General features: G+C 37.6%; 1 protein-coding gene across 1 annotated transcript in view; it reads left to right on the forward strand.

Moving 5' to 3' along the window:
• Acsm3 (acyl-CoA synthetase medium-chain family member 3) overlaps positions 1-21,263 on the forward strand; it is a 22,216-nt gene extending 953 nt beyond the window's left edge. Inside the window, exons 2-14 of the mRNA XM_005405036.1 lie at positions 3,654-3,914; positions 4,538-4,748; positions 7,278-7,485; positions 9,838-9,981; positions 10,156-10,312; positions 10,585-10,664; positions 11,384-11,507; positions 13,176-13,256; positions 14,753-14,854; positions 15,911-16,038; positions 16,144-16,243; positions 20,262-20,381; positions 21,000-21,263. Coding sequence (XP_005405093.1) covers positions 3,699-3,914; positions 4,538-4,748; positions 7,278-7,485; positions 9,838-9,981; positions 10,156-10,312; positions 10,585-10,664; positions 11,384-11,507; positions 13,176-13,256; positions 14,753-14,854; positions 15,911-16,038; positions 16,144-16,243; positions 20,262-20,381; positions 21,000-21,086 — 1,758 coding nt within the window. The 5' untranslated portion in view covers positions 3,654-3,698 and the 3' untranslated portion in view covers positions 21,087-21,263. The remainder of the gene's footprint in view (positions 1-3,653; positions 3,915-4,537; positions 4,749-7,277; positions 7,486-9,837; positions 9,982-10,155; positions 10,313-10,584; positions 10,665-11,383; positions 11,508-13,175; positions 13,257-14,752; positions 14,855-15,910; positions 16,039-16,143; positions 16,244-20,261; positions 20,382-20,999) is intronic.
• The last annotated feature ends 27 nt before the right edge of the window (positions 21,264-21,290 follow it).

Raw genomic sequence — 21,290 nt, forward strand, 5'->3', positions numbered from 1 at the left:
TTAGAACTCTGATCCTCTTGCCTCAGCCTCCCAAGTAGTGAGATTATAGGTGTATATCACCATGTCCAGCACTAAGAGCCTTTTTTGTTTTTCTTTAGATTGCTCTTTTTTTTTTTGGCTTTTTCTCCGGTACTGGGAACCGAACTCACGACCTTGCGCTTGCCAGGCAGGCGCTTTTGCCGCTGAGCTAAATCCCCAGCCCCTATAGCCTGCATTTTTTGTAAGACCTTAAATACTTTCAAAAGGCCATTTGATCAGTCAATGGTTATGGTTTGTCTTAAAAGAATTTTCCTTACCACTGGGCACTTGGTAGAGAGAACTGCTGGTCCCTGCTGTTTGCTGGCAAGTTATAATCTGCCTATTTCACTGCTGTTTTAACAAGATTAGCATTGGATTTCCTTCCACTGAAGGGAGTAGGTAATGCTAAGGTTTTGAATGTAACCTTTTTTTCTCTTTTTAATTTTTTTGTGTATATCACCTCTCAGCCCTTTGGCTAAGATCAAGTTGTTTCGATTACCAGATATAAGCATGCAAAGTTGGTCAAAAAAAAGATTTAAGCATTAACTGCTCCTTTCAATAAACCAATAGACATCAGCAGTACAATTATCCCAACTAGCCTTATATATGCAAAATATTTTTTTCTCTTCTTTCTTTTCTCCTTTTCCTCATCCCAGTTGTTCCTTTCCTTTGAGCAATTTCTTTCCCTTTCACAATATCTATTTTACCTTTAAGTTTTTATTTACCCTTTCAGGTTCTTCACACTAGGGAGACAATATGATGTTTATATATGAGGGTCTAGCTTATTTCACTTATGAGTATGGTCTCTAGTTGCATCCATGTACATATAAAAGCCTCAAGTTTATCCTTTTTTATAGCTGAGTAATACTCCATTGTATAAAAATACCACATCCCTCTTTTTGTAGTTTGCAAACCAAGAATGGTTTTCACATTTTTAAGTGGTTGAAAACAATCAAACAAGGAACAATAATTCATGACCCATCAAAATTATATGAAATTCAAATTTAAGTATCATAAATAAGATCTTTTGGGGAATGAAGTCATGCTAATTTATTTATGACTTGTCAATGACTATGGTAGAATTGAGTATTACTGACCTAGAGCACATATGGCTCACAAAGCCCAAGAGATTTACCATCTTACCCTTAACTACCATGGTTTGCAATCCATGTTCTGATAAAGAATACTATGTCAGGCATCACAGTATAATGCAAGCATTATCGTTTTCAATTTTTGTGACAATCTCCCATGAGGTTCTATTACTCTTTCCTTTGGTAAAATGTAAAATTGAGGTTAATAATTAAAAGAAGTTAATAACTCAAAGAAGGTCACAGTTCATAAGTGCCAAAATGGGGACTCATCCCATGACTGTGATTAGCTAATAGATTTAGCCAACACATTATAGGCGAATTTTGCTCACCCGTGAACGCACACACCAATCACACAGGGAGTCTTGTTAACATGCAGTAGGGCTGGGTTGGGGCCAGAGACTACTTCTAACAAGTTTCCACAGGTTAAAGCTGCTGGGGGCTGGGGATTAGCTCAGTGGCACAGTGCCTGCCTGGCAAGCGCAAGGTCGTGAGTTTGATTCCTGGTACCGGAAAAACAAACAAACAAACAAACAACAAAAAAAAAGATGCTGCTGGATCATAGATCATAAGTTTTACATGAGTATGCATTAGACTTGACTATGCATTAGAATCCTCTGAAGAAATGTTTTAAAAATATAAGGCCCATGGCCCACTCCCAAAGATGCTGACTTAAATAGTCCAAGACTTAGGCTTATACAGGAACTTCTCAATGAGCTTTTCCTAGTGAATTAGTTTTTTGGTTTTTTTTTTTTTTTTCCGGTACTGGGTCCTAGTGATTTAAATGTATAACCAGGATTGAGAATCACTATACTGAAATCCTATTGAACTGAAGTAAAAATATTCAAATGGGGATCCACAGGTCACGAGTGCTAGTATTAACTTTGATATGACAGATTGAAGCCAGCTGCTTCCTCTTTCTCAGGCTCCAGCTTTCTCTGCAGGTCAAAAATGAGGATACTCAAACCACATCATCTTACAGGGCTCAAAATCAATGATTTGAGCTGGGTGTGGTGCTCACACCTGTAACCCTAGCACTCAGGAGGCTGAGGCAAGAGGATTGCAGTGAGTTCAAGGCCAGCCTGGGCTACATAGTGAGTTCAAGGCCAGTTTGAACTACATAGCGAGACAAACAAATAAACAAAGAGATCACTGACCTGTCAGGTCCTCACACGAAGAGGAGGAAGGCTTAAAAGGAGGACTGACCAATGCAGTCAATACATCCCTATAAAGGCCAAACCCCAGGTTCATGTAGGGTAAAAAACAAGCTAGTATCTGTTATTATGTATTGTGTTAGCAATTTATCAATCCAGATATGCTTCCACATAGCCAAGTTGTCCTACACACCACACAGCCAGAATTGCACTTAAAGTTATGATTTAATGATTATGATAGAAATACAGGGCTGGGGATTTAGCTCAGCGGCAAAGCACCTGCCTGGCAAGCGCAAGGTCATGAGTTCGGTTCCTGGTACCGGAGAAAAACAAAACAAAACAAAAAAAACAAACAATAAAAAAGATAGAAATACGTGTTTCATTGTAGGAAATTTGGAATAATACTGGACATATAAAGAAAGAACCTCATGGCTCACATACTCATGGCTCCTATAACTGGGTTTTTGTTTTTGTTTAGTATTCCTGGGGATTGAACGCAAGGCCTTTGCACTGTACATCTGCAACCTTTTTTATTTTTTGAGACAGGATCTTGCTAAGTCACTAAATTGCCCAGACTGGTCTCAAACTTGCAATCCTCCTGCCTCAGCCTCTGAGTTAGGATTCCAGGCATCACCATGCCCGATTTAGAACTGTCTTTAACAACCATAATCAAGTAAACTTGACATTATGATCAAATGATTTCCCACCAAAGCAGGGAGGGCTGGGTGGGCCCAAGAGGCCTTCCTCACTAAAGCCCTAAAGGTTAATGACCTATTATTACATCTCCACCAAACGCAACCCCAAGCCTGGACTTGAAGGTAATGTGGGCTCCTATTAGGAGCATGGGAACTGCAGCCTATAAAATAAACAAGATTATAAACCTTAACTGTGCTTTCATGCCTAATTGGTACTGGGCTACTCTCAGTTTCTTCATTTATAGATTATCCACTGTGAAAAATCCTCCTTAATATTTATGTATTACTTTTGAAATCTGCACTTGAAAGATACTAGCTAAGAAATCTCTTTGCAAACAGTGAGATTAACTAGGTGTCACAGATCTTTATTTATTTACAAATGCATCTGAGAAGCAATAGTGCATAGTACAGTAGTCAGGAGAATGAGCTAGGATCAGATAGTTCTGGGTTTGAATCTAACCAAAACCATTATTGTTTGCTCTATCTGTAAATTAATGACAACAGTACCCCTTTATAGAGTTACTCAGGATTTACTGGCAAAATGTCTGTAAAATATGGAGCAGAATGTTTGGAATATAGGGAGTATTCAGAAAATGGTGTTACGATGATTATGTTGATTAATAATAATAATAAAACTGCTTTGGGATATGGGTACTTCTGGGACAGAGGTAAATGCATATCTTTTGCTTGTCTTTTAGATGAGTTAGTTTCCATGGAAATCTTGAGTGCTAAAAGATCCAACAATGCTACCTCTTGCTGCCTTGGAGATATTTCGTGCAAGGTGCCTTCAGTGGCTAGCAATTTCTGGTTCTGTGAGAGCTTTGCATAAAGATTACCGAACAGCAACTCCTCAGAATTTTTCCAGCTATGAGTCCATGAAACAAGACTTCAAACTGGAGATTCCAGAGTATTTCAATTTTGCTGAAGATATCCTGGACCAGTGGACCAATATGGAAAAGGTATGGGACAAAAGCTTGTCAGACTCTAATTTCTACACTGGGAGCAATTTTGTGCCACGGGGACATCTTAAATGCCTGACACATTTTGTTGCTCTGAGGGGATAAGAGGTGGAGGGGATAGTTGCTACTGGCATCTAATGGGTAGAGACCAATGATGGTGCTAAAAATCTTTTAAAGGATAAAATAAAGAATTATCTGACCCACAATGTCAGTAGTTCCATGGTTAGTTGAGAAAGCCTGGGTTGTATAAATGTATTTTGTTAGGCTGACTTTTTTTTAAAAGACAAAAAGAGATAGAGTGAAAACTGACTCCAAGAGTCAGAAATGGTAGGAAATGAAGCATAGATACAGCACTAAAAGACATATACAGGGATGCAAGAATTGTTACTTCCTGGGAGGAAAAACTATCGGGCTAAATGACAAATGACAAGAGCTAGAAGAAATGACATGACTCCTCAAATCTAAAAATAAGGACCCCAGAGTTTTATTTACATAAACTCCATGTAAGTTCCAACTAACGATTTATGAATTTTCTTTGGGAGAATATATTTCATTAAGTTGATTAAAATAGGATTTTACTGTAAAACCACCTCTAAATCTATGATTGGTTTGTTGCTCCTCAGGTTGGAAAGAGACCTTCCAATCCAGCTTTCTGGTGGATAAATGGAAATGGAGAAGAGGTGAGGTGGAGTTTTGAGGAACTGGGATCATTATCCAGGAAATTTGCCAACATACTAACAGAAGCTTGTTCCCTGAAAAGGGGAGATCCAGTAATTGTGATTCTGCCCAAGATTCCAGAGTGGTGGCTTGCAAATGTGGCCTGTTTGCGAACAGGTTAGTAATACTTACGATCCTCTAATATTTAAACTAAGCTAGGTAAGAGACTTTTCATGAGACATCTGTTTGGGTATGCTGTTTGAAGAATAACTGTGGATGAGTAGTATTCTCAACAGCCTTAGAAATGAGTTGAAAACCTACTGCACCTTTTGACCTATATGAGAAGCTGGGTTTTCCACAATGCAATCTGCTTACTAAGTGAATGATAATCAACAGTTGAGTAGCCTCATATTACTTTCTTTTTCCTCTTTTAGGATCCATGGTCATCTGAAACTCAGTAATCCACAAACTTAAAGAACCCAGCAAGTCTTATTTTATATTTTATGCCTCTCATGCATGATTATTATACATCTGATGCCTTAAGACAATCACCTGATGACTCCTCCTTCTTACTAAGTTGCTACGTCTCATAAATTTTACACTCTACATGCCTCCAGAATTTTTTTTCTCTCCTCCAATTCCATTGCCGTTAGTTTACCACTTCCTGCATTCACAAACTCTCTTTCTAATTCTGATCTTAAGAATGCCTAAATTCTATTCCAATCCAATTCATCTCCCTTAGCCAATGTTTTTCCTAGATCACATATTTTGTCTTCTTAGCATCAGTGGAAATTGTCAGAAATATAAAATTTCCAGCCTAAAACTAAACTGATCTAAAACTCTGGCATGCAGCTCAGATATCTACGTTTCAACAAACCTACCAAGGCATATTCAAGTTTGAGGACCACAGAGCCAGAATCTTATTGAATACGCATTGACAAGACCTTGCTGAATGGATCAGACCTGATCATTCTCCCAGGAGGACAAACACTATTTATGTCAGTGCACACAGACAAAAGCTCTGAATCTCAGTGCAGGGGCCAGAAGGCTCCTGGTACCATGTTTATGGAACAGGATGTGTAAAATGATATGCCAACTTATTTGCCTGGGAGATGAGCCAGTAAGTGGGAGAAGGTATAGGTAATGACAGCATTCTAATCAAATGGAAAAATACATGTAAAGGCTCCAAGCAGGAAATAACCTGTGAACTGGTGATAATGCCAACAGACCAGTACGAATGTGGGCATTTGTGAGCGGCCCCCTCATCCATCATAAGCCTCACAGAGAGTTTTTCCATAGACTTAGATGGGTACTATTACAACTTGCCCCCAGAAAATTTCTTTTTTCTATGCTCTGAAGCAGCAGTACAGTGCTCCCTTTTGAGGCAAATTCTATGTAACATCCTGTATATCGGGTACAGGTTAGTCTTGCTGCACTGTGAATCACTGTCTGTTTAGAGTGACTTTATGTAGCTCTGCCCTGACCTATTTTATGCTGAGTTTATAGTTTAGCTCTTGAGAGGCAATCTATTTCCTTCATCTCTCAGTTCTTTGGTCTGTCCTATAACCCTCAGTGCCAACATTAAACTCTTATTACACCTTAATTTTCAAAATTTTTTTTATGCCTGATAAACCAAATCCCATTATAACCAAAGTCTCAGTATATAATTACCACTTGCCTAAGATGACTCAGCAAGTCAGTACTGGAACCCAGTGTACTCTCTACCATTGTCTAGATTTTGCATAAATCTTCAAGCTAGGAGGGTTTTTTTGTTTTGTTTTGTTTTTTGGAGACAGAGTCTTGCTATGCAGTTCAGGCTGGCCTCACACTCACTATGTAGCTCAGGCTAGTCTTGAACTTTTGAGGATATACTATATCACTGAAGCACATACACACACACACATACACTTGAAAACTTAAAGCCCATTCATCTTTTGAAAAAACAATAGCTAATACTTATCAAATTCTATTCTCAACTCTTTACAGGCTTTAACTCTTAAATCATGAAATAACCATATAAACGATATAATATAATTATAATCTCCATTTTAGAGATGTAGAAACTCAGGTTTGGAGAGGTGAAGTAGCTTGTTTAAGGCCAAATTTTAAAAGTGTATGGCTCTAGGACACTCTTAACCATTACACGGTACTTACAGTATAATCTAAAGCATACAGAAATAGAACCACAGAAAAGAATCATGCCTCAAAACTTCTTCTTTAGCAAAAAAAAGGAAACAATTGTGTACATTATGATAAGTACTGGATCGAAGTGCTTAACTATCCTCTGGAGTCAGGCTTCAGGGTTCAACCCCTGAACTATCGAATGCTGTTTAGAATAGCACCAGGAACACAAGTATTCGATAAATGTTGGATAACATCACTTTTCAATCAAACCTCTCTTCAAGCCCAATGTTACAGATGATCTTCAAATAGAGGATGATTATCCAGCTTTTAATACCTTTTTATATTAGAGTTGTAATACCTTTTTATATAAGTTTTTATATAAGTTGTAATACCTTTTTATATAAGAGTTGTAGGCTCTGATGCTCCTTCAAAGGCAAAAGCAGAAGAATAATGAGACAAATAGATATCCCTGCTGGTAACTCATTCTGAGAAATACAGAACGCACGTGTGCTATCTACCCTAACTAAAGTGATGGAGGGAGGAAAAACTTTTCTCTAAAAGATTTCTTTTCTTCTGCTTTAGGGACAGTTTTAATTCCGGGAACCACCCAGCTGACCCAGAAAGACATACTCTACAGACTACAATCTTCAAAAGCAAAGTGCATTATCACCGATGATATATTAGCTCCAGCAGTAGATGCTATTGCATCCAAATGTGAAAATCTGCACTCCAAGCTAATTGTGTCTCAGAAGTCCAGACAGGGGTGGGGGAACCTCAAGGAGATGATGAAGTAAGTAGCCTTAATTGTAGAACAGCTTTCCCAAAAGAAAGGCAGTAATAAAAAGATATTCAACCTGGTAGGGGTCAGACAAATGCAAATTAAAACAGCCAAATGGAAATCTGGTGATTACTGTTTTACTAGTAGTGTCAAGCTGTGAAGTGGGTAAGGCCTTGAGGTGTATTTTGTAGGTTGAGATCCCCAGAAATAGTACCTGAGATGGATATTGATGTTTAAGAAGTTTATTAAACAATTCTCTTGGAATCAACCCCTTTAAAGGAAAGGAAAGGATGTGGGATTGAGCAGAGGAAGAAACTAATATGCAATATATTTCCTACAAAACTCTGAGCCAATGCACAGGGTCCTCAGGAATTTGGACAAGTTTTTTTTTTGAGGCAGGGTCTTGCTATGTAGTTTAGGCTGGCCCTGAACTCATGGTGATCTTCCCGTCTCAGCCTCCTGAGTGCTGGGATGACAGACATGTGCTACTATGCCCAGCCTGGACAACTTCTTAAAGCTATTTAGTGCTGAAGACAGAGGCTCTGGCCTTTATTCACATTGATCAGTTATTGGCTGTGACCCATGCCTAGAAGGAGGTGTGTCCTTGAACTGAGGCAGCTCTTCACCCAAGGCAACTTCTAAAGAGGGCTCCACCTGGATGTTCTGTCCCTGAAGTGGTGTGCTTCTTGGGGCCATCTGAAACTCTTTCCAGGTACTGGTTATGTCTCAGCATTATCTTGGAAGCAAATTCCCTTCCTAGAATGAATTTCCAACCTTTCTACTCTAGGATTTGTGAGCAGGCTTGCAACTGTGGACTTATTCATACTGCCTATATAATAGTTAATATTGATTGGTTTCTTACCAAAGACCAAGTACTGTTCTAATAAAAATAATAGTATAATTGCAAAAACAGCTAACATTTATACAGCACTGGTTATGTGCCAGAAGCTGTTCCAAACATATATGAACCCTTTCAAATTCTCACAGTAACCTAGGGTGTAAGCACTATAATTATACTGATGAATAGGGTCAAACGCTAGTATCTGGCACAGCTGGATTTCAGACCCAAGCAGGCTGGCCGCTGAAATCACATTCCTAATGTCTGTATTTACCATCTCTAGTAAAACATCGGTGCAATAACCTTACCTTAGATCTTGAAGGCAACCAAGACCTGTTATGGAAACAATTAATATACAGCTATAGTTTTTAAGGAAGATAATTGTGGAATCATGGGCTCAAACCTTGGTCTCGCTTTATTAGGCTTTGAAAACAGATTTTCTGTATTTCTCATGATGTGAATGTTTCTGTTCATTCAGTCTCAAACCAATACTCTCAGATAAATCTGTACGTTTCTTAGACACCTGATGTACATATGTGCAGTTTACTTCCTCCCACCTGTTGCAATGTGTGGCTTAGTTAGAAGCCCAATTATTCTCTGGAACTAAAAGGTTTTCTTTCTCTTTTACTGAGTCCTCCTCTCGATGGATGTTTATATCTTCTTCAGTCTTATTGTTTATTACGTAAACTATTCTCATGGGAAACAAAAAAGGCCATCCTTTTGGGAACTGGCAAACATTTTCAATAGAAGGCACGGGGGCTTTAGCATTTAAGCTTCTGCAGGCAATACAGTCTCTGTTACAACTACTCAATACTGCCATGTAGTATGACAGCTACCACAGATAATACACCACTCAATGCTCATGGTTTTGTGCCAGCAACACTTTATTTAGTAGCATGGTAGCACACATCTGTAATCTCAGCACTCAGAAGGGTGAAGCAGGAGGATTACAAGTTTGAGGTTAACCCAGGATACATAGGGAGTTTGAGGCTAGCCTGGGTTACATAGTGAGACCCTGTCTCAAAATCCAAAACAAAAGCAAAACTGTATTTACAAAGACAGGATATGAGCCAGATTTGGCCTGTGGGATACAGTTTACAGATCCTAGCCATTACCATGACTTGTATTAACATACCAATTTTTTAAAAATCACATGTTAAAGCATTTACAATGGAGAGGAAGGGAAAGTTCTTTATATATCCATGATTATAAAGTCATAAAATCCTCACTTTGCTGTATGTATGACACAATTCTTGAGTTTTTAAAAACGGTTCAATCCTTTAACTCACAGTAAACAGCTATGAAATCAGCTTTTATAAAAGGGCTTTTGATGGCAAAGTTTATTTTGACTCTAAAACATATGTAAAAAACAATGGAGAGAGGTGGCTTTTACTTGGATTAAATCCAATTCACTGGAGCCTGATTTATAAGAGGAGGTCCAAGTGGGGGTTTCACAAATGCTTTTTAGTGTTAACAATCTCTGATGCTGTGTTTATTATGCAGTCATTGTAGCTTTTCCTTTGTAGGTGTGCCAGTGACAACCACAGCTGTGTGAAGACTAAACACAATGAGATGATGGCCATTTACTTTACCAGTGGAACAACTGGAATGCCGAAGATGATCGGACACACCCACAGCAGTTTTGGTTTAGGATTATCTGTAAATGGAAGGTACTTCCACAGAACTGCAGCTTGCAGTGTCAAAAGTGCAAGGAGAATAAATTGTGTACTGGCCTTTTAAATTTGTTTTCCTACAAATGTAATGAATTTACACATACATTTAAATCTGTCAAATGCCTACAAGTTTACATCTTTATACGTCAGGGCCATTCTTTATTTTCCTAGGTATTGGCTGGATTTGACACCTTTGGACGTGATGTGGAATACCTCAGACACAGGCTGGGCAAAGTCTGCATGGAGCAGTGTTTTTTCTCCATGGATCCAAGGAGCCTGTGTATTTGCCCATCATTTGCCTCGTTTTGAACCAGCTTCCATCTTACAAGTAAGGCAGAGCACAGGAGGTCCATATTTAGAAATGAATTAGCAGTGTTACTGAAAAGCCTGGTAAATAAAGTAATGCAGAAATTGGAATATATAGCATAATTTAAGACATTTCATATCTGGAAAGTCAATAAGCTTGAAAAGATAGATTAAAAAACTGTGAGTGCAGTTACATTAAAATAAAGACTATTTACATTCTGCTGTGCCTATTACAGATATTTAAACACTTATTAAAATTGCAGGAAGATAAAGTCTGCTTTTTCTAAATTCCAGACACTATCTGAGTTTCCCATCACAGTCTTTTGTTCAGCACCCACTGCATACCGAATGCTTGTACAGAATAATATAAAAAGGTAAGAAATATTGGTAAATAGGCAATTAGTATGGGAGGGGAGAGGAAGAGGAAGACAGAAAGAAAAAGAACTTTCTGCCTAAAAGCAGAGCCATGACTAGCAGGTGCGGGATTCGGCCATCTCTTCCTTTTCTTCCCTCTCCTTACTGACGCACTGCAAATGAGGATCACTGTGTCCAAGACAGGCTCCCCCAAGCAAGGAGAGGAAGGAAGGGCAGGTTCAGTTATGCCATAACTCTGAGCCCAGTGGTTAGGGGTAAGAAGGTATTTAATCTTTTGAATGATGGCTATTACCTAAGCCAAGACAGTAGAAAAGTTGCTTAGAACCTTATCTGAGCAAACATAAAAAGGATGAATGTGTTAAATTTTATTACCAGTTTTATTTGAAAGGGTGAATTGGTCATTTGAAAAGAAAGTTTTACTGTACTCAACACACTCAATATTTCCAGTCTCTGTGAGGGAATTTTAATTGCTGATTTAAGATGCTATTATGGGGTATCTTCCCTAAAGTCAACGCGGCTTTTCTTTTCAACAAATTACCTCCCCCTACACACACACACACACAGAAAACCAAAACCAAAACGAAATATTTACGTCTTCCCCGCCTGGCCTGTGATGGCATTAGAGTGATTTGTTTCTTCTGTATTAGAAATAAGCTTTTATTTCCACTTCTGTATACATTTTCCTCTAAACCTGACTTGTCACCTATTTTCTGAGAAGCTGGAAATTCAGAAGTTTAAAGCACTGTGTGAGTGCTGGGGAACCAATCAACGCTGAGGTGACTGAACAGTGGAGAAACAGTACGGGCCTGGATATCTATGAAGGATACGGACAGACAGAAACGGTACCTGACCTCACAGAATTCGCAGGGCTGGACTCAGTCTAGTCAGATGAGTAAAAACAAACCATCAATAGTTCTTATGACTATTTCAGAGATAAGGGAAGGAGTGACGTGGTTAGAAAACCGTTAAAATAGCAATAAAAGTTTGTGGGAAGCTAGTTGCAAAGAAACCTCATTTGTATGTATTTTGTTTAAACAGTCATTCATTTAAGACTGATCATACACTTAAGCATTAACTGTTCCTTTCAATAGAGCAATAAAAGTCAGCAGTACAACTATGTTAGCTATCCTGTGTGTACGTATAGACATATTTTTCCCTTCTTTCACAGTTAATGTTTAAGTGTATGATCAGTCTTACATGTCTGTATTCCTATATCTGAGTATCCAAAATGAAGATATCAATATGTAATACAAAAACCATTGTTAATTTCCTATCACCTTGTCTGAAATTCTGTATTGCTTGTATCGTTTTTGTGTTATTTTCTAAATGTATGTTAAGATGTTTTCATTCTTTTATTTAAAAAAAAATAGTCATTCATTGAAAAACTGCTTTTAACTGATCAGGGTGAGAGCTTATAGTTTTTTTGTTTGTTTTGTGCCAGTACTGAATATTGGACTCATGACATTTCCAGTATTTTTTGGAATCCAGGGCCTTTGCCCTGAACTACATTCCCATTCCTTTTTTATTTTGAGACAGGGTCTTGCTAAGTCACTGAATTGCCAGACCTGGGCTCTAACTCGTCCCTCTTGCCTCAGGCCTCTAGAGCGCTAGGATTACAGGCATATGCCACCACACCTGCTTCCAGTTTTTTTAAAAAATGAAAAAAATATGGAATGGACTGAGAGAGTGCATTCTCCCTTACGTGATAGGGAACTTTCTTAGATCTGCCTCAAAGTGGAAACTGCTGGCGGGGCTCTTTACTACTTAAAATATTAAATCTATTGGACAACTAATTGGCAAGGAATTTACTCTTCACAAGCATATTTTAAACAGTTCTTGAGCTGACAGAGTTACGAATAAGAAGAAATTCGAAAGAAAATCAATACAATAAGAACCAAAGTGCTTATTTCATGGAAGAAGGAGGGGTAAAATGGGGTAGATAAAGGAAAGGTTGAAAGAAACGGCAATGTGTCTTTTTATAATGCTTCAGTTTATGATTCAACTTATAATGTTTAATGTATTACCTGTTCAATAATTAAAATATGAAAAATACATAAAAGCCAAAATTGACTGCTGGGCATGATGGCGCATGCCTGTAATCCCAGCACTGGAGAAGCTGAGGCAGGAAGATTTCTGTGAGTTCGAGGGTTACATAAGCTAGTTCAAGGCCAGCCTGCACTACACAGTGAGACCCTGCCTCAAAAAAAAAAATTGACAACTTATTTAAACACACTCAGCATAAGTATTTTGTTAATATGAGTACCAGTAGTGGTGTAATATCATGTTTTAATAAATATGGATATTTTAGTAATTATAAATGTATTGTTTTATAACCTTTTAATATATATTTGTTTTGTCAATCTCTACACTTCATGACAGCAGATATTGTTTTAATTTGAGTCTAGTTCATAATAATTTCTTAATAAATAATTTTTGAATGAATGCATGACAGCTGAATAAATGAATTGTAGATTACTTGTATTACTTAACTTTTTGTTCTTCTTAACTAGGTGCTAATCTGTGGAAATTTTAAGGGAATGAAAATTAAGCCTGGCTCAATGGGAAAACCTTCTCCTGCTTTTGATGTTAAGGTTTGCTCATCCCCTATCAAGAGAATGTTTAGCAACCCAACCTGTTTCCCACTTACCTCCACTTGCACTCCTTGTTTGGGTGATGATTCCATGTTACTTCCATGATAATTTAACTTCTGTGCAAAAATGGAAATGGGTTGGAAATGCTTGTTTCATAGTCTCCATTATTATTTTACCATGTGGTTAAGCATTTTATAAATATGAACCTATTTAATTCCCAGAAGGAACCTAAAGACATACTAACATTAGAACTACTGATGGTACAGGGAGGTAAAGAAACTCACCCAAGGTCATACAGCTAGTGGCTGCTAAAAAAGAACATCAAGCAATCTGAATCCAACACCCATAGTCTTAATCACAGTGCCACACCACGTTTGTGAGGGAAGTCAGGACCTCCTAAGGGAATCAACTGGGTCAAAACAGACACAGATTTACAGTGGCTGCAGCACTCTCCCTCTTTGGTGAGCGCGCGCGCTCTCTCTCTCTCGCGCTCTTGCTCTCGCTCTCTCTCTCTCTCTCTCTCTCTCTCTCTCTCTCTCTCTCTCTCTCTACTGCAGCCACAGCTGTTACTGCCCCTAGATGCTGCAGAGCATTCCATTTTCCCAATTATTCTTAAATCAACCCAGCTTCAAAGCTAGGGATAGTCAAAGGAACTTATACTATACACAAGAGAAAGCAACAACCACCAAAAGGCAAAATGGATGACTTTCTAGAGCAGAGAGCTTGAATCCAAATTTAGAATTGTTTATAGACTACTAGATCAATGCTCCCCAAGCTGATCTAATCATAAGAGTCATATGGTTACTTGTTTAAAATACTAATTTTCTCAGGACCTTTCCCTGGAGGGACTGATTTAATACATTTGGTGTGGAACCTTGAAATTTATGGGATATTTTAGTTTTTATTTTATTTATTTGTTTTTTTCAGGTACTGGGAATAGAACTCACGACCTCATGCTTGCCAGGCAGGCGCTGTGCCACTGAGCTAAATTCCCAGCCCCTATATTTTTGAGATAGAGTCTCACTATTGCAGTTCAGGCTAGCCTTGTACTCACTATATAGCCCAGGCTGTTCAGTAATCCTCCTGTCTTAGCCTTCCAAGTCCTGGGATTATAGATGTTCACCACCATGCCAGGCAAAACTGTGTTTTTAATGAGACATATTGCTAAATGATAACTATTTGTGAAAATATATACTATAAAGTAATTCTATTGTTTTCTATGTCCATGGTATCTCAAAGGATATTACCAAAATATGGTTGTTACTACATAATAGTATTTCAGAAAATCTTTATTCTTCTTTCACATTTTGATAATCTGTATTTGATACTATTTTATGCCATAATAATTTAAATAAACAATTTTTCTGAGAAATTTTAAGTATACTTAAAATATTTTTGAGTCTGTATTCTTAAATGGCAAGATAAATATAACATGTAAAACTAAGCTTTAAGGTGTGAAAATAGAGATTTTCTTAAATTGTTATATTTTATCCTAGATTTTAGATGAAAATGGCAATGTTCTACCTCCCGGACAAGAAGGAGATATTGGTCTTCAAGTTCTACCTAACCGACCATGTGGCCTTTTTACTCATTATGTAGTAAGAAACACTGTGCAAATCTCACATTTTCTATTTATTTCTCAAAAGTGCTTGATGACTATCTCTTTGTCACCAAATCCACCTAAGTATCTGTCCCTTTTTTTTTGTTTGTTTTTTTGGTTTTTTCCGGTACCGGGAACCGAACTCACGACCTTGCGCTTGCCAGGCAGGCGCTTTTGCCACTGAGCTAAATCCCCAGCCCCTTGTCCCTTTCTTGAGAAATTCATTGTCCTCAATAGTAATTCCACAGACAGGGAAGTGAAGAATCATCCAAATGCTTGCTTAAGAGCACACTGGTCCCCCCAGCCTAGATCACCACCAAGCCAAGAGAAAATGAGCCCTGGAAAGACCTATGTGCTCTTAATAGCCATTGATCCTTTAACTGTTAACTAAGACTCGTTCCCAGTGCTCTCCATTTTGATTGGAAGGAGCAGGAAAAATAGGAATAGTATAGTGGAATTAAGTAAATCCCTTCCATTAGAGGATTTCTAGCTCCTATTTGCAAGCATATTTCATTTCCCATCATGGTATACAAATTAGAGCAAAGTTTATGGCAATATAATAAAAGGTCCAAGTACAAGTTCTCACCAGTTAACTTTACATGTCACAATTTTTCATTTTTCCTCTTATGCCAAAATTATAGAACTAGTTTTTTCTTTATGTAAGATGAAATAAAACTTGTCTGCTCTTTAAATTACTAGGTGTCAGTGCCTTCTTTTAACTGAGTATTCACTTATCTCTCTTCCCACCAGTATTAATCAACCAGCAAAAGATATAAGGTAGCATACTCCTCTGAGCTCTGAGCTCTTGCAACACTGATTTTCTGATCTAAGGAAAGTCTCAAGAAGAGTGTGGCCAGTCCCTGTAACTGCAGTTTACCTTTCTTATGTTAGGCTAGATCCATGCTGGAATTTCACCGCTATTTCACACTGGCTCCTTTTCATTCTAAACTTGTCAAAGGAGCCATACTTTCTTTTTCTTAGAACATTTAGGCATCCAACTGAAACAAACAGTCACATTCAAAATAATATTAACAAATGTTCTTTATTTTGGTAGGATGATCCTTCAAAAACAGCTTCAACTCAACGAGGCAATTTCTATATCACTGGGGACAGAGGGTATATGGATGAAGATGGATATTTCTGGTTTGTTTCAAGATCAGATGATATCATATTATCCTCTGGGTAATTTTTTTTCTTCATTTGCAAATATGTCTTTGTCAATGGACCATCAGAATTCTTGAGTAACTATCTAACTCACCCTTATAAATGCCTGTAATGTCTTCCCAGTTACCGAATTGGACCATTTGAAGTAGAAAGTGCCCTGATGGAGCACCCTTCAGTTGCAGAGTCAGCTGTTGTCAGTAGCCCAGACCCCATCAGAGGAGAGGTAAAAGAACTTGTTCACCTCAACTTTATAATTTGTTGGCAATCTAATGCATACTGTGAAATAGTACTTTGCTGAAACAAATACACAAATGCTTCCCTCATAAAACATACAAGTCAGATAGAAATTTTTGACTAAATGCAAGTTAGACAAAAACATGCTAGCTAGAAAGAACTGCTACCAAGTAAGATTGAAAAGCATATACTAGAATGAATTTGAATCTCTTTATGAAGAGCTGGAGCAAAGATGGGATGGAAGCCAATAATGCAAGCTCACTCCAGGATGGGGCTCCAGAAGTCTGGAAGCCAGTAAGTCCTTATATTGCACAGGAGGGTGAGCTGATGTTGGGTATCAGAGGTGAGAGGAAGGTCAGAGGCAAATACGAGCAGGTTGGGCAGGCAGATAAGTAGTAGTTTTGGGAAATAAGCAAAGCCGAGTCCTGAAAACCCACTGCTGTGGATGGCCACATGGTAATTTGGGCCTAAAGTTACCATGCCACTCTCCAGGCCACTTAAGCTAGGCAGAGCCTGCTGGATTTTGTTTAGGTGTCTACAGCATGCCTCCAGGGTTTGTATGAGGTGGGCTACACGTTCGCACAAATATTTCTCCAACCCGTATGTCTTCTAGTACTGAAACAAGTTTGGAGATGACAGTGGTGTCAGTGCAAGTGCAGAACTTCTTGTACCATGTATTTAATTTACTATCTCAAATCCTAATGTAGGGTTCGAGGTCCCAGATAGGTTGCAAGGTTACAAGGTATTCAATAAAGGGTTAAGTAAGTTACTAAGGTAAGAGTAGGAGGTGTGTGTTGATATACAGTGAGGGTGGATCACCTCCAAGACGGATTCTCCTAACTGATCTTTGATCTCAGAGAAAAACCCACAAGTCTTTTTGAATGGCCCAGTGTTGTTTTGGAAATTGACCAGTGGCTGGCAATTGCTCGTTTGGAAAGCTGACAGGATGGCGGTCTCCATTTACTATTGCAGGTGGATGAGAGCAGAGAAATCGGCCAGTGATTATTGAAGTTTGTCTCTTCACTGACTGCACTGGCAAGGTTTCATGAGTCTCAGTACCTACTAAACCTCTTTATTAGCATCAGTCTTATATACCTAAACAGGTACTTAGTTGTGACAGGATGACCTTGACACAGGGCTAAGATTAGCCTCAGCAAAGGGAAAGGTTTGGCCAGGTTCCCAACACTGGTGGGCTGCGACATTTCCAGGTAGAAGATGCAGGTGGATATCTCAAATGAGGTGCACTGCACAAAATGACCATGTGCTGCCTGAAAAAGACAGCTCTTTCTTTCTGGTAGCAACCCTCTTCTAGCTAGGCTGGCTTGTTCTCCAGGTTACTGGATCAGTCAGGTCTCTGATTAGAGAATATGTCCCAGGATTGATCAAAAACATATAAAATGAAGACTTGAGGGCAATATACCAAATATTGGTCACTTTTATCTAGCTACCATAGTCTAGCAATAGTGTGTACATTTTCATGCTATTTACTATTTTAAATAATCCTGCAGTTGTTTTAACTTTAAAACTCCCTAACACTATCAGATAAACATAGCTACTTTGAGTTTTCATAAATATTTAATTTTTTCTCTGATAAATTATCCAAATGCAAATAGGGTTTAAACTGAATTATTTTCATAACTTAACTCCTATTTGGATATCTTTTTAAATACATTTTTAGTTGATTTTCACATTGTAACATTTTTAGGAATTTTACATGGTTACTCTGCTTTCATTTTCTCTCAAGGGATTATTTTATCTATTTAACTATATTTTCACAATTTTTAAAATGTGTTCTTTCTATAAGCCTCCTTTAAAGACCAAATTTCCAATAGGAATAAAGGAATGGACAGTTTGTAACTGTTATTTCTGAAAATAATATTTAACTTTAAAACTATTTTAACATTAGAATGTGAAATAAAGATGAGAAATATTTGTTGAAATGACTAGGATCCTAAATTTTCTGGATCACACACCTCTTGAGAATTTGAAAAAGGCAATGATAGCAATGTGCAACATGTTGCAACATGTGCAACATCCAATATAAGACCACGTATGGCTATCAATCACTTGAAATGCAGCTGGTGTGACTGAGAACATTTAATTTTATTTAATTGAAATTCATTTAAATAATCACATAGTTAGTAGCTACATATTAAATGGCATGTCCATAGACTCTCCCCCAAAAAATTTAAGATTTTGCCTCAAATTCCAGAAGCCCACATATGAACTTTTAGGTTAAAAAATAAAAATCAAAGCCTGTTAGTACTTTTACTCTTGCATCTCACAGCTATCATTTTTGATAACTTAACATGTGCTAGGCATTACTCTAAATCCTCCATCTGTGCTAATTAATCCTTGTAACTCTGACAGAGAAGGAAACCGAGGCATACAGAGATGATCTAACTTGCCCAATATTTTAGAACAAATTGTAATTTGAACCTAGGTTGTCGGACTTCCAAGTTCATACCCTTAACCATGTTAATTATGTTCCTTAATTTAATATTTTTTAATAGTTTGTGAAGACTTTTAGCAAAGTCTTAAAAAGAATTTGCCTTTGAATCAAATTATGTAAGGATTTTTTAAATTCATAAAAATGTTAATAAAGCCACAAAGGCAGCATTACCTAAAAAAATTTTACAAAATGTTAAAGTGAATAGGTTACAACTTTATCCATATTCAGATGCACACAAGGCTGCACAACTGCCCATGGCACATGGTAACTAGAAACATTCAAGGGTTTTCATGCTGTTGACTATTTTAAATAATCTTCCAGTTGTTTTAAACTTTAAAACTCAAAAATGAGTAATTGCTCACTGGTGAACAATTTTTATTTTTTTATTTATTTTTGGTGAATAATTTTTAATATGTAAAAAATTTATAGTTGCAAGTCTTCATTTCTCAACAAGTGGCTGTCCTGAGTGATTTATTGTTTCAAATAATTCATTTTCAATCAATCCTCTCAGATCAGGGTATACAGAAAATGCCGCCAGTTTATCTTTAAGCTACACATGTGAAAATATAGATTTAATATTTCAGTCACCTAAGTGCAGGATTTAATCATAAAACAGTTGGAAGGAACTAATGGGACTATGCCCCTGCAGCCATTCCATGGCTGGCAATCTGGATATGGAGGTGCTAGGTACCACTTGATTCATTCAGTCATGCCTCCATGGGAAGCAGTGAATGGTAATGCCAGCAGTATCCCAGGAGACACCATGATTGACAAGACTCCAAATACACCCTTGAAGGGAGCTATACGTAAGGTATGGCCTTTCTGTCTTCTCCATTTAAGGTCCAAAAACTCTAGGCAGGATTTCCCAAAATATTTCAATAAACTTTGGGTAACAGGGTGTGTAAGCAGAAGGTGATGAATTATATCTTGTCTTCTGCCAGAGCTAAGCTACCACCACATTCACTCTTGTTCCTTTGAACCAAAGTGGGTCAGAGCACAGCAAGGTGGGGTAACCATGACCCACAACCATGTAAGTGGGTCAGAGCACAGCAAAGTGGCTGTTGAAATCTTCAAAGCCACTTCAAAGAGAATATGGTCTCAGCGAGATGTTCCCTTCAACAAGATATGGCAAACCCAGAGTGACTAATGTTTATAAGGACTATCTTGAGAGTAGGGTCCTAGTAGCTAGGTTGAATCAGACTGTGCTGTTACATGAGAGGCTTAGGGCATTCCCAACTTTCTGAGAAGAAATTTTACTGAAGGAGATAAAAGGTGAGGCAAAAAAGTCAAGACAGATACAATCAGAAACAGGTCAGAATGCAGATTTCAAGTTGTAACTGGATGAGAGGGTTTAAAAGCAGGTCATAAGCAAAGCAGCTCCTAGAGGCTTTCTTGTATAGGGTATAGATCAGGTCTGGAACTTACATGGCTGGGATCAAACCCTATTTAACCATCTGGTTCAGTCCACCAATCATGAAGATTCTTAGAAAAGATATTCTAAAACAAAATAAAACAAAAATATACAACTCTTCTTTCTGATGTTTCATTATTTTAGGTAGTAAAGGCTTTTATTGTTCTGAATGCTGATTACAAATCACATGATCAAGAGCAACTGATAAAGGAGATTCAGGAGCATGTAAAAAAAACTACAGCACCTTACAAATATCCCAGAAAGGTAGGCATCCCAATTATGATAAATATTTATTTAGCACTCTAAAAAAACTTGCAGATGTCTTTTTTCCTTTTCACTGAACATTCTCCTCAAACATGCTACAAAATATTTCAAATGGAACTAACAACGTACAGATAAGAATCAGAATTGTTGAGATTACAGCAACACTCTTAAGCTAATTTATTTGGTCATCTGGCTCACTGGACTTGTAGTAAATACTAAATACCAAGAAAAACCAGGTGGGCATGATGAGGCACATCTGTAATCACTGTATTCTGAGAGGCAGAGGCTGGAGGATCACAAGTTTGAGCCCAGCCGGGGCAATTTAGCAAGAGCCTATCTCAAAATGAAAAACAGGGCTAGGGATATAGTTCAATGGATTTAATCAGTAGTACCACAAGCAAATTTTTTAAAAACCCCAAAAAACAAAGAAGAGAAAAATTTCAACAATACTCCCTTTCTTCTTCATCTTTATCAAAAACCAACCCCAGTAGGTACCCTTTCTTTCACATAAAATCCATAATAAAACCATGATATAATTGGCTTTATCTAAAAAATAATAATTGGCTTTATCTAAAGATAAAAACTTCTGATCTAATTTTTTTCTCTTGATACCAACAGGTAGAATTCATTGAAGAGCTGCCAAAGACCATCAGTGGAAAGATAAAAAGAAATGAACTTAGGGAAAAAGAATGGAAAACAATTTAAATTTATTCCATTAATTATTATAGCATCTATGAAACAAACATGGTATCTATAAATCTATGGAAACCATAAGATTATGAAGAGGTGGTAAAAATATATGGTAGAATGCTTACAAACTGTTGAGTGAAGACATTTTACGGTTATGACATCAGATTTTGAAATAAAATATTCACTAAATTACTCTGCATTCAGTAAATGCTGCTATAA

Source organism: Chinchilla lanigera, unplaced genomic scaffold (genome assembly GCF_000276665.1).
Source record: "Chinchilla lanigera isolate Chin_1 unplaced genomic scaffold, ChiLan1.0 scaffold00092, whole genome shotgun sequence".
NCBI lineage: Eukaryota > Metazoa > Chordata > Mammalia > Rodentia > Chinchillidae > Chinchilla > Chinchilla lanigera.